Source organism: Mastomys coucha, unplaced genomic scaffold (assembly GCF_008632895.1).
Source record: "Mastomys coucha isolate ucsf_1 unplaced genomic scaffold, UCSF_Mcou_1 pScaffold15, whole genome shotgun sequence".
Lineage (NCBI taxonomy): Eukaryota > Metazoa > Chordata > Mammalia > Rodentia > Muridae > Mastomys > Mastomys coucha.
The window spans coordinates 129,727,331-129,740,880 of NW_022196897.1; the positions used below are offsets into that span (position 1 = coordinate 129,727,331).

Consider the following 13,550-nt stretch of genomic DNA (forward strand, 5'->3'; position numbering starts at 1 on the left):
AGATAAATTAATAACCAGGCTGGGAATGTAGTTCAGTTGGTAGAGTATTTGGCTAGCATGCATGAGGCCCTGGGTTCAATCCCCTGTACCACATAAAATCCAATGTGGTGGTACAAGTCTGTAATCCCAGAACTTAGAAGGTGGAAGCAGCAGGATCACAAGTTCAAGGTCATCCTCAACTACATAACAAGTTCAAGGACAAGACACATGAGACTCCGTCTCAAAAACAACAATAAAGAAAAACAAAAATTAAAAACCAAATTTCAAAATTATCAATAAGATATTAAAAAAATCTGGACATGGTGGCACATGCTTTTAATGCTAGCATTTGGGAGGCAGAGACAGACCTCTATGAGTTTAAAGCAAGTCTAGTCTACATAGCAAATTCTAGGCCAGCCATGTCTATATAGTCTCATAAAAAAAGAAAAGCAAAACAACAAAACAGAAAATAAAACACAAGACATTAATTTTACCATACACTAAGGTATATGTGGTATTGGGTAGTTATACCAACTTTAAAAACAAACTGGGTCGGTTTGTCCCAACCTATAATCTCAGCTACTTAGGAGGCTGCAGCAGGAAGATCCCACGTTGTTCAAGGCCTGTCTATGCTACAGGGTGAGTTCAAGGCCAGCTTGAGCAACTTTATGAGATCTTATTTCAAAATAAAGAGAGCTAGGAATATAGCTCAGTGGTATAACACTTGCAAGGCCTTAGGTTCAATCTCCTCTCTCTCTCCCCTCTCTCTTCCTCTCTCTCTCTCTCACACACATACACATACACACACACCACACACACACACACACACATACCACACTTACACACATTCTCTTTCCTCTCTCCCCCTCTCTCATGCACACACAATCTTTCTCCTCTCTTCCCTCTCCTCTCCTCTCTCTCTCTCTCTCTCTCTCTCTCTCTCTCTCTCTCTCTCTCACACACACACACACACACACACACACACACACATACACACACACACACACTTACGAGTTCTTGTCAACCCTAATTCTCACACTTAAATACACATTTCAACAATAAGAAGAGCTATAGTGGGGTAGCCTCTTTGCAGCCTCCTGAATCCCTCAGACCTAACTGTCACTTAGGGTGTGGTTGTTCCCAGGTGGAGAAAGTTGGTCCGTCAGACCTTTAGTGAACTTAGTGGCAAAGAGTGATGAGGTGAGGTCATCCCCCATCTCCAGAGCGATGTCATATGCTGTCTGGCCTCTGGTGTTCTTCTTTTGGGTGTTTGCATTGCACCTGTGAAGGAAGCAGAGAAGGCGTATGACCCTCAGAGCTTGACCTTTCCTTGCCTAGAGACCAATGTACCCCATAAAGGTCCCTAAGAGGACACCAAGGCTTCAACTCTCAGAGTGACTCTACCTTGTTAGGGTACACTATGTGAAAAAGGGTCTCTGTCTTCCTTCACCTGCCTATGACATTCTCCGATTGGCTTTAATAAAAATCTGATGGCCAATTAGCTGGGCAGGAAAGTGGAAGGTGGGACTTCCTGGGAGGCAGAAAGGAATTCTAGGAAGAAGAAGGAGAAAAAGCCCTTTCATGTCGCCAGGAAACTTGGGAGGAGACAGACATGCTCACAGGCCTGGATGGTACAGCTAGCCATGTGGCTGGATGGGGTTAGGTGGTCGGGTTAACTTAGATGAGCTGGTTGAGAGTTTGCCCAGCTAAGGCATAACTAAGGGTTTGAGATATTAAAAGGTCTCTATGTGGTTCTATGGGAGAAAAGCTGGTTAAGGCATGATTCTGCTGTGTTAATTTCCAGCATTAATTAATATATACATATGAACATGATAATCATACTTTTTACACAACCTTGAGACCTTTCAAAGGGCTGTGTGATTTAAAATATTCAATTGCCTGCCCTAGTCATGTGTCCCAACTGCATCAAAGTCCTATAACCATGTTCAATGAGGGTAACATTCACTGTGCAATAGTGGCCTTCATTGCTAGGGGTAACAGTTCAGAAGGTAGGGCTGTTCTGACACCGCTGAATGTCAATAGAGATGTCACTGGTACCCTCAGTTTTTCTGAACATACCCCAGTAAAGTGGCGATGCTCTCCCTTCCTTCCAGGCCAAGTAGAGTTGCTTCGTGAAGAGCTGTATTTCTGAACCTATTTGTGGGAAAAATGTTCTGGGTAAATCTTTAGCATTATCAGGACAATGGGAAGGGATTAAACATGGGTCCTCAGGTTTGGTGAGAGGTACCTGCTGAATTATCTTACTGGCCCTAATTCTGGTTCACTAAGGAATAACTTGCCAAGCCTCTCTGCTACAGAGAAGCCAGATCTCTGGCTGATGCCCGAGAGTGGAAGGATGGCGGGAACGGGACGTGGTTCCCTGGGTCTACTGAGCTCAGCTGCAGGGCAAAGGCCTGCTGAAAGGTCTAAACTCTTTTTTGTTTGTTTGTTTGTTTTTTTCTAGATAGGATTCACTATGTATTCTGGCTGTCTTGGAACTTGCTTTGTAGACTTGGCTGGCCTTGAACTCACAGAGATACACCTGCCTCTGCCTCCCAAATGCTGGGATCAAAGACATGTTCGACTATGCTCGGCTCAGGTCTAAACTTTTTAGATGAATATATTTGAGTTAGATTTAAAAGCATTTTACTCTCGGGGGCAAGTCTACTTTCCTTTACTGGCAACTATTAAAAAGGAAGAAGGAATCTGTGTTTGATTTGCAAGAGTGGCACTCAGTCTGGCTTTCTTCCCTAAAAGTCTTCTCTCCATGTAAGTTAAACCCTGATGCTCAGGGCAACCTTGATAATACAGTGGGAGTGGAACTATTACACTGTGTAGTCAAATGGACGGGCACAGTCTCAGTCCTGGGGCTTAGCAGACCTGCAATGGCACTGTTTCACCAGTCAGATGGAATCACACGTGCATCTGTGTCACCGTGGAGTGTTGACAAAGTATGTAAGGAAACCAAGGAAGAGCACATTAAAATGGCAAGTTGTTCTATGTACAGCTTAGTTTCAGACTCTTAGTTTGATTGTTCATGAATCCAGAACTCATTTGACTGAAGAATCATTCAAAAGGTGACTTGTGTATCAGGCACAAGGTATTATGCTTAAGTGCTATGAAAAGTTTGTTTGGATTATATAAAGTATATTATAAAGCAAATAGCATCTCTGGGCACAGCAGTGCACACCTTGGATCCCAGTACTCAGGATGCAGAGGCAGGTGAATCTTTGTGAATTCAAGGCCAGCCAGGGCTATACAGTGAGACCGTATTTACTCCCCCACCCCACCACAAACAGCATCATTTCATGATCAAGAAAATGAGGCAAAGGTGTGGAAAATGAAGGGGTTGGTAGCATGGTGAATATAAACCTTCAGAAAACTCAAGAAAGTCAACAAAGTTTTATAATGTATATCAAATATTCTGCTATAAAATAAAACTGAAAGGGAGCAGGATCTTCTCAAACATGTGTCTTATGGGAAATATAAAAATGCTCTCGGAAAAAAAACATGGAACTCCTGTGTTTTGAGACAGGCTCTTGTTATTGTAGACCTGACAAGCCTCAAACCCGTGGTGGTCCTGTTTCGGCCTCCTAAGTACTGAGACTGCAGGTGTGTACCAACAGACGTAGTGACATATTTTATAAGCACATATAGTTAATTTGAAGGAATAAGAAAACCAAAATGAATGGTAGTCATAAAGAATATGTTTTGAATAAAAACACAAGAGAAACTGAAACAGATAACAGAAGCAAAGCTATGGGAATTTTTCTCCCCCTCTCCATGGTAGCCGGAAATACCCAACAACACATCTCACCAAACCAGGCCTTGAACTTGTCTGTTTAAGAATCCAGGAAGCAAGAGGATGCCCGCAGCATCCTCAGACATTTCTACTGTGTCACCTTGTCATAAATGATATATACTCCAGGATCCTCCAAATTTGGAAGCAAACAAAGAACCACAGTTAGGGACTGGGTTGTGAGTCAAGGTGGTTCTGAGGTTGGACACACGGGACCTCTTCAACATCAGATGGGGAAATCTAAGGAGCCAAGAGATCACTGGCAAACCCACGTGCCAGCTCCCCAACGGTGGTGCTGGCACCTGCAGGCAGCGATGCAGTGCCTTCTTTCTGCATTAAATTCATGGATGTATTTTCAGGAAGTCTCGTTTTACTTGGTAAAGTTCTTAACAGTTTGGATCATGACAAAAACTTTGTTCACTATCCCAGGAGTTAAAGATTTGCTGGATTCAGACAAGTTCATGTTGGATATGGTGACACACACCTATAATCCCAGCACCCAGGAAGCAGAGGCAGAAGGACTACAAGTTCAAGGCCAGATTAGCCAACATTAGCAAGTTTTAGGTTGGCCATTTCTACATAAAAATACCCAAAAAGGTAAAAATTAATGCATTGCCATTTATAAAGCCTAATAAGTTAGACAACCCAATTGACTATTTAATTTTTTTTTTAACTCAGTGTTGTTATTTAAAGAAATGTTCTCTGAGGCATTGTTCTAGAAGGCTGTAGAACCTTTAGGAGGTAGGGATTTTCTATGGAAGGTCAGTGGGGTGTATCTTGATATTGTACAGCCCTGCCCCACTTCCTGTTCCTGAGTGTGGATCCAACATGACCAGAGAGCCCCCTGCTCCTGCCATCATACCTTCCCTGCCCGCTACCAGCTTGGACTACATCCTCCCAGGATTGTAAGCCCAATTATGCCCTTTCTCCCATAAGTTGTTTCTATCAGGGCTTTTTAACCACAGGAATAACAAAGTAATTAAAACACTGGCTTTGGAAAATACCCTATTCGGCCTCTTGCTAAGGCTGAAATAGAGTAAAGCAGTTCTAAGTGGTTCCTGCTGAACAGGGCACTTGTATGGACTGATGCTACTGCAACAGAACCCTGTGAGCTATACCTAGTCACAACAGGGTACTCTATTGTCCTTTCAATATTTCACTTACGGTCCCCACTGCTGGTCGATGTCTGCTCCTCTCTGAGCGAGAACTGGAATGGCTTCATAGTGTTTATTCACAACAGCCACAATAACAGCAGGTCGACCTTGACTATCACAGCAGTTAGGGTCTGCTCCCTGTGGGTCATGGAAAAGGACAAACTTGCCATAAAACCCTGAATTCAACATTGCCCATCTGCCATCCCACCATGAACAACAAATGTCCTAGAATGGGATGATGGCGTTGAGTTGAGTATAGGTCACAGGAAAGGAGAATGAGGAATCTTAGGATCATAGTTATAATGAACAAGACCCCAGATGTGTAAGACTTCTCCCAACATCAGGAGGAGCCACCTTTTCATGGTAGGAAAGCAGGCTGAAGGTAAATGTGGCCAAAGAGCAGGGATTCTATCTAGCCTCATGGACATTACTTGGATTCACATGTGCTTGCCTTCATGATTCTTTGCTATAAAAATTGGCAGAGTAACAATGAGTGAAAAGCGCTTCACTAAGTCATCTACCCCATTTGCATACGGAGTTTAGTTAACAGGCAGCAGGCACAAACCAGGCTGATCTCTGCAGAGAGGCCCGCTCTGATGGCACTCACTTCATCCAGCAGCTGTTCCAGCACAGACAGCCTTCCTTTCCCTGTGGAGCCAACTTCCTCCAGCAGGAGTTTGTTTTCAGGCTGCAGGATGACAGAATGTGGTCATCTTCATCTTCTTTGCCCATCTGTGTTGCAGAGTCCCAGCCCCAACATTCAAGGCACAATCCCCCAGACCCCTCCCTCTCCCAGCTTAGCAGCCACATTCACTGTTGAACCACGTGGATGGGTGAGTGTTGAAAGAGGGAGTGTGTGTGGGTGTGTGGGTGTGTGTTTCTCTTGAGCGTTTTTTTGGGTGTCCACAGTCTTCCATATGCAGTAGTACTGACATCTCTGTGTAACTGTAACATGTGTAACCTGTGCTCAGCTCCCAAGCGTGGCTTGGGTAAGGACACTGCGTTGACATTGTTTTATACAATCAAGGGCAAGGAGGCTTATGAGAGACCTCAGCAAACCTCAGAAACTTTGCTCGCTTTGGAATGAATATTTCTTGGGTGAAACCTAGGAATCTACTCTGCAGGCTTACTAAGGTGCTCAAGGCCAGGCCACTGTGACAGATCACAAGCACATCTCAGAAATAGAACCAACAAAGCCTATCTCTTAGAAAAAATACTTTCATTTGTCCATAGACTTATGAAGAGTTTCCTTTATGTTTTCAAATGCTATGAAATTTACTGTTATATGTCTTTAACATCGTTTTTTATAAATAAAGGATTTCAAATACTAAAAGCCTAAAGGAAATGCAGCCCCCCCCTCAAAAAAAAAAAAAAACACACTGATTTTAGTATTCTTCTGTCACTGTATCCTGCTCTTTGTAAAAGTGTTGACAAAACCTAATCCCCCTGCCTTCCTGGGTTGCTAAGCCTTTCAGAAGATATGGGGTTCAGGCTACATTATCCCCTCATTTGCCACACCACTTCACTGGTGACTTTCTTAGAACAAGGTACTGTATCCAAATCAGAGAAACCCCAGCGTGGATCTTAGGTATGGTCCCCAGTCACTATGAATTCTGTACCTTATGGGGACATGTATGAGAATGTCAGCTTCATGAGCTCTGGGGCCCATCTGAGTATACTCAAAATAATCACTACATAGCTGGAGCTGGGAAGTGCAGATAAGAAGTAAAGGCACACGGCCTCAGATCTGAGTCACACACAGGCTAAGGAGGTGTGGGCTCTAAAGTGATAAGCTGCTAATTTAAGGAACTCTATACTTCCAGTTACTATTTCAAATTCAGGGAAGGTGGAGAGCACAAACAACCATAAACAATCACAATGTTTCTCAGATTTTCTCGTGCTTGTGAGGCCCATGCTACAGGAGCCACATGCAAAAGCAAACAAACAAACGCCAAACAAAACAACAAAAAACACAGTCCCTGCCTTCAGAGCAGTTGAGGTGCAAGCACGGTGGCTGGTGCACGCCCACTGTGGAAGCCCAAGAGCCTGGGCGACCCCAGGGAGGAAGGATGCACTACACATGCCCATCTCCATATCTGGCTTGCTGCTCCTCATGGTTCTCCATGCTGCAGCCACTGAGGGCCAGTGACAGGCAAGCTGGGGAAGGCAGTTGGGGCACCTTCTTCACACTTTCTCCAAAGCTCCCTTTGGGTATACTTATGGTATATATTTAAAGAAAAAAAACCCTAAAGCTTTAGGAAATCCTGAAGCAATGCCCCCTGTCAATGAACTAGTGAGTTTGAGGGATTCCCAAGACAAAGTAGATGAAAGCCAAGCAAACATACAGGAGCACATCACACCATTAACACCCTTGCCACCAGAGGAAAGACCTTCTACACTGGCAGTCCAGGAGACCCTAATGCTCCTCCTACCTCTTGCCTAGTAATTCTGTGGATTCCCACTGTTGTGGTTTGAATGAATGGTCCCCATAGGCTCATGTGTTTAAATGCTAGGTCCCCAGTCCGTGGAACTGTTTGGGAAGGGTTAGGAGGTGTGGCCTTGTTTAAGTGAGTGTGTCACTGGGAGTGTACTTTTAGGTTTTAAAAGTCCATGCCAGGTCCAGTTCTCCCTCTCTGCCTGTGGGTCAGATGTAGTTCTCAGGATGTAGCTCTCAGCTAATGGCCAATGTCTGTCTGCATGCCACCATGCTTCCTGCCAGGCTGATAATGGATTAGCCCTCTGAAACTTTAAGCAAGCCCCCAATTAAACTCTTTCTAAGTTGCCTTCTTCATGATATATCTTCACATCAGTAGAACAGGAGCAAATGAAAGCATCTATAACTACCCACCTACACAGGGACTTCAACTCATACACCTGTTCATGCTCAGCATTTACACTGGACAGCCCAGGCCAGGCACCAGTACTGATCCAACTAGCCCTTCATTTATTCAGTGATTAGACAATGAAGGGTCTTCATGTAGTTAGCCAAACCAAACGCAAAACAGACATAGATGAGCACTCAGAACTGACCCCAGAAAAAACAGATGACCCAGGAAACTGATGAGACTAGTTTAAAATAGTTCTAATTTACCATTCTGAGAAAATTTAAAGAATTATGCCTCCACAAAATAAATGATACAGTTATTTAAGAGGTGGAGAAAATGAGAAAGCATTCCATTACAAAATGTCCAAATAAATATCAAAGCGGCGGGCTGCAAAGGAGCTACAGAGACCAAGAAGGTCACCTACTGTGAGTGGCTCTGGGCTTACAAGGAAGCTTTTGGCCTTGAGATTCTTCATCTTCTTGATTCCTTCAGGGGTGTCTGAGATGCTCTGGCTATAGGCACTCACTGAAATGACAAAGATTTGGAGACCAAATGACCTTGCCTTATTTCCCACATGCAAGGAGGCCCCCTCAAAAGTCACAAGGATAAAAATGGATTTTCTAGAAATTTTTTTATTAAATCTGGCAGGAAGGACCATTAACCACCCCCATGCAGGAACTGGAAAATGAGTGAGGGAGGGAAAAGAAGGGATTTTAATTTTTAGGTTAAAAAGCACATGTACACCCTCTCCAGCTAAAGCAAGTACACTTCCCAAGCCCCGTGAAGGACTTTAAAAGTCACATCCCAACTCCAGAGAAGCCAGAGGAATAAACTGCCTGAAACATGTTAAGCTTTGTGAGTTGGCTTCAGATTTTAGACAAATCTCATCGATCCTTGCCCAGTTGTCCTTGGCTAATTACTGAACGCTCACAGAAGGGTAGAACTCACTCAAGCTGGACCTGCTGCCATACAGCCCGTTCCCACCTTCGGTGACACTGCTCAGAAAGTGGTCACTGAGATTCATCGACTTGTTGAAGTACAGGCTCTGGCCAATGAAGAACACATTTCAAGCATTACTAATGATGGTGCTGCCATGTCTCAAGAGAGAGAATGGTCACTGCTGGCCTGCTCCTCAGGAGGGACACTGCCTGCCTCTGCACAGGCCTGAGGCCTGGAACCTCCTGCACAGGACCAACCAGTCTGCTACTACGTTATATTCCCAGGGTACAGTCTACTTGTAGTTTTGAGACAGTGTCTCACAAAGTTGTCCCAGATGGGTCTGACTTTTCCTGGCTATCCCTCTGCATCAGCCTTCCAACTGGTTTATTTTATATAAAAACGGTAAACATTTTTGCTAGTCTTTTTCCAAGTTTGATGTATCCCAGACATAATTGCTTCAATGAGTTCTGAGATGGCTCAGGGAAATTCCAGAGCAAGGGTGAAGTCAACTGGTAGTCTGGTTCCTACCAAATCCTTCTGTGCCAGACAACCGGCCTCTTCGATGGTGAGCACAAGTATTTATATAATCCTATGGGATTCCTTGTGAAAGTCACGTGTGGTGCTTTGAATGACCCACATAGGACCACAGGGAGGGGCACAATTAAAGGAGATGTGGCCTTTTTTGAGTAGGTATGGCCTTGTTGGAGGAAGTGGTCTCTGGGCACAGGCTTTGAGGTCTCAGATGCTCAAGCCACACCGAGTGTGGCAGTCACTTCCTGCTGCCTATGGATCCTGATATAGAACTCTTAGCTCCTTCTCCAGTATTATGTCTGCATGCAGGTCACCATGCTTCCCGTCATGATAATAGTGGACTAAATCTCTGAACTATACACCAGCCACAATAAAAAGTTCTCCTTCATAATAGTTGCTGTGGCCATGGTCATGGTGGCTCTTCACAGCAATAAAGCTCTAAGACATCAAGTTTCCTACTAATTGAAACCTTCCTTTCTAGTCATTATATGAAGGCATTTATGTAAACTGTATGCCAGAATTCACCAGTACAATCAGATCATGAATAACTTGTAAAGGATTACATACCTTGTTTGAGACTTGAATATAGTTCAGCCTGATGCTAACTTCATAGCCATCCTCATGGACAGTAGCAGAGATAAGCTTTAAGAAGACATTTAAGAACATTCTTAATTGTGGTGTGGGACTCAATATGTAGGAATTCTGAGATATCAAACTCTATATTTAATAAGATATTTACCATAGAAGAAGGTCAAATAGAGACACAAAGGGAATAAACTAGAAATAAAGAATAAAATAGTATACCCCAAACCAACTGATCTGTAATCCTAATTATAAATGAGTGACATACTTCAATCAAGGACACAGACTCTCAGACTGAATACAGAAACAAGATCCAAATTTATATTGTCTACAACAGACTTCCTTCAGTCAACCACATGTTTTCAAACATGCTAAGGCATCATGTTTGAAAAGGTATCCTAGTGAAAGAGTGGGGAGGCAGCTGTGTGCAATAACGGAGCTCACAAGTAAGCGGCTTTCTCTGTAAGCTGTGGAACAAACTTAAACAGGGGCGGCTAATGTTTTTGAAGATTAGATGGTAAAGTTTTTTTGAGTTTGTGATGCATAAGTTCTCTAATGCAAATGCTTAGCCATGCTATTGTAGCTCAAAGCAGGCACAGTTAACATATAAATGGATGGAAATATTCTGACCAATAACCAGAGGGCACAGCTTGCTGGACTCCAGATTAGGATGAAGTATATATAAGCTATCAAAACAGTTCATTCAAGGAAGCTGAGCAGTCCTTGAAAACAGGACAGGTTCAGTGTGGGATGGTTTTGTGACAGAGGAGCTGATGGTACGATTTGAAAGAGTCTCTTCTAGTTTGTGATAAACAGGAAATGTTTTTCCATTGAACTGTCTCTTGGTAATGACTTTGTGCCAAAGAAAAGGCATGTGCCTTGGAATCTGCACGCTCGTTACAATTTAAATGCCCAAGACGGAGCTGCAGTTTGGAGCAGCTTGCCAAACTTCTCTGGGCCGCAGTTACACTGGTAATCAAGTAAGACTTGCTATGAATATCTACAGAGTTAAAACCAAGCAATGCAACACAAAACAAAACAACTTCAATTTTGTGCCATTAAAACCCACCATTTTCTTATGTTCATGTCTGTATTCCTCACAAGAGACAGGATAAGGGTGGAAAGCAGAGAAGGAAGAGAAGGCACACCTAACAAGTGAAGTCTTAGGAAGGCCTGTTCTCAGGGATGCTCTGAGCAGAAGCCCCATCTTACCCACCTTCCCCATCCTGGGCTCTGCAATCAAGGCCCGGAATTCAGGGTTGTTCTGAGCATAGGACCTGAGGTGAGCAGAGATGTGATCCAATTGTTTTCTCCAGTAGCCTAAAAAGGGAGAGAGACCAGAGCATGGATAAGTCTTCCATATTTAAGAACAACAGAAGCAAGTGTGGAGCATATGTTCTCAGGTTATTTTCCTGGGCCAACCATGTTCATTTTCCACACAGAACCTCAAGTACACACTAAAGTAAGTTCTACAACTGCCCCAGCTATTATACATGGTTATCACAGGTTACAGCATTTCACTATTTCATGGATTGCTGCATGTCAAGCTCCTCCTTCCTATGTTATTCTGTCTTACATGTAAATCACGCTGTCTTAAATGTATGGGTTTGACAGTTGTATTTTTCCCAATCAACATACAGAATGTACCCACTTCTCCAGAAAGTTTCCTGTGCCCTTTATAGTCTACATGGGGATTTTAATGCACTTGAATTAGAAATCAGAGCAGTTTTGTGAGCCCAGATGTTTGGTTCTTGTGTGGGGGAGAAAGACGTAGTAGTTCCCACCTTTCTGCCCAGGTTGGAGGCCCTCAACCAGGTGAAATGGATTGAGGCGGGATCTTAGCTAAGATGGCAGAACCAGTCAGCTACTGACAGGATGAGTTGGCTCTTCTTTCCTCCTTTCTATCTGGGTTCACTCAAAAAGTTAGTCCTTGTTGGAACATGGTACCCCTTTTCTCCTTAAGTAGAGTCTCTTTCATTCAGGAATATGTGATGGATTTCTTTACTTGGTGATAACACTGACCTTCATCTTTCTTAAGGCTTAAGGCTTACAGCAAGAACTGTCAGGGTATCTGACCTATCATGTTCCACTGGCCAGCAAGTGACCAGGCCATCTAGATTCCAAGAGAGAAACAGTCTTTTCCTTCTGAGGACAAGAGGGATATTAGGAATCATTCTGGAAATGGCTGTAGATAATGTCCCTTAGGACTAATGCTACACTCAAGTCTGTAAGATTCAATCAAATTGTAGATGAGTTCCGATTCCTAGCATGGAAACTTATGGATACTTCTATCATGGCGCCTGAGGAGCTTGGTACTCCCTTTCCCCAGAGAAACCAGTTTAGAAAGCAGTGAGAGGCTGGAGAGGTTGCTCAGTGATTAGAGTACATGCTCTTGCAGGGGACACAGGTTTGATTCCTAGTACTCACATAGTGGCCCCCAGTCATCTTTAGTTCCAGGGGATCTGATGCCCTCTTTGATCTCCATGGGCAGACACCAAGCATACACATAATGCAAACACATGTATGCAGGCAAAACACTCATACGTATAAAATAAGTAAATCTAAAAATAAGGATCTAAATTCTCTGGAGGTCTTTTGCTTTTTTCTTTGAGACAGGGTTTCTCTGTATAGCCCTGGCTGTCCTGGAACTCACTCTGTAGACCAGGCTGGCCTCGAATTCAGAAATCCACCTGCCTCTGCCTCCCAAGTACTGGGATTAAAGGCGTGCACCACCACCGCCCGGCTCTGGAGGTCTTTCTAAAGAGATGAGTACATTAATGAAAAGAATGTACTGAAACTCAGAATAGTCAGTGGGTAGTGTCTGAATCCTGATCTACTCTCTCTCCCTCCCTCTTGCCTAATAAGATGGAAATTCTACTCCAGTTAAGTAACTGACTAGGAACACAGTCCTGTCCATCTTAGTTCTAAGTTCTACTTCAGTATCTCCTCAGAACAGACAGGCCTTCCATATTGCTCCTCCTGCCACAACTGCTTATTCCACAGCCTAAGTTCTTGGCAATCATGGTCAAAAGTGACTTTCCCTCTGCCTGTCCAGTCATTACTGAACGGAGCCTCTACACTGACGACATGAATTGTTGATGCTGGCTACCCAGATCACCTGTTCTGGACTCATTTGTCAAAGGTCCCTTTTGAGAGAGGTAGAAATAGAAAACTATATATGATTGCTGTATTCCTTGGGTTATTCTGAGAGAAAAGTGCCATTGTCTATGCCAAAACAGATTTCTGCCCAAGGGGGAAAGAAAGCCAGAAATCAGAATTTGTAAGCTCTTCCCAAAGCAACTTCCTTGTAACAGAATATAGGAAAGTTCAAGCTCAGAACAATGGAGAGGCTGTGTGGTTGTTTGAATAGGTATGGTCCCATAGACTCATGTGTTTGTATGTATGGTCCATATGGAGTGGCATTATTAGGAGGTGTGGCCTTGTTGGAGGAAGTGTGTCACTCAGGGGGTGGGCTTTGAGGTCATATATGCTCCTATTGGTCATATTGTCCTAGCGTGGCACACAGTCTCCTTCTGCCTGTGGATCACGATAGAGAGCTCTCAGCTCCTTCTCTAGCACCATGCCTGCATATTGCCATGCTTCCTACCATGATGATAACGGTATAAACCTCTGAAACTCTAAACCAGTCCCAATGAAATGTTTTCCTTTATAAGAGTTGCTTTAGTCATGGTGTCTCTTCACAGCAATGAGACTCTGAGACAGGATAATAAGAGGCAAATT

General features: G+C 43.6%; 1 protein-coding gene across 11 annotated transcripts in view; it reads right to left on the reverse strand.

The window, feature by feature from the left end:
* Positions 1-889: 889 nt before the first annotated feature.
* Dzank1 (double zinc ribbon and ankyrin repeat domains 1) overlaps positions 890-13,550 on the reverse strand; it is a 47,043-nt gene continuing 34,382 nt past the window's right edge. For 3 of the 11 annotated variants that reach the window (XM_031372105.1, XM_031372104.1, XM_031372110.1), the window contains 8 exons: positions 11,026-11,129; positions 9,795-9,869; positions 8,706-8,802; positions 8,182-8,282; positions 5,498-5,620; positions 4,943-5,070; positions 2,059-2,133; positions 890-1,260 (listed from right to left, as the gene is read on the reverse strand). In XM_031372105.1, coding sequence (XP_031227965.1) covers positions 1,092-1,260; positions 2,059-2,133; positions 4,943-5,070; positions 5,498-5,620; positions 8,182-8,282; positions 8,706-8,802; positions 9,795-9,869; positions 11,026-11,129 — 872 coding nt within the window. In that variant the 3' untranslated portion in view covers positions 890-1,091. The remainder of the gene's footprint in view (positions 1,261-2,058; positions 2,134-4,942; positions 5,071-5,497; positions 5,621-8,181; positions 8,283-8,705; positions 8,803-9,794; positions 9,870-11,025; positions 11,130-13,550) is intronic. The other 8 variants (XM_031372108.1, XM_031372111.1, XM_031372107.1 and 5 more) reach the window with 5 other exon arrangements.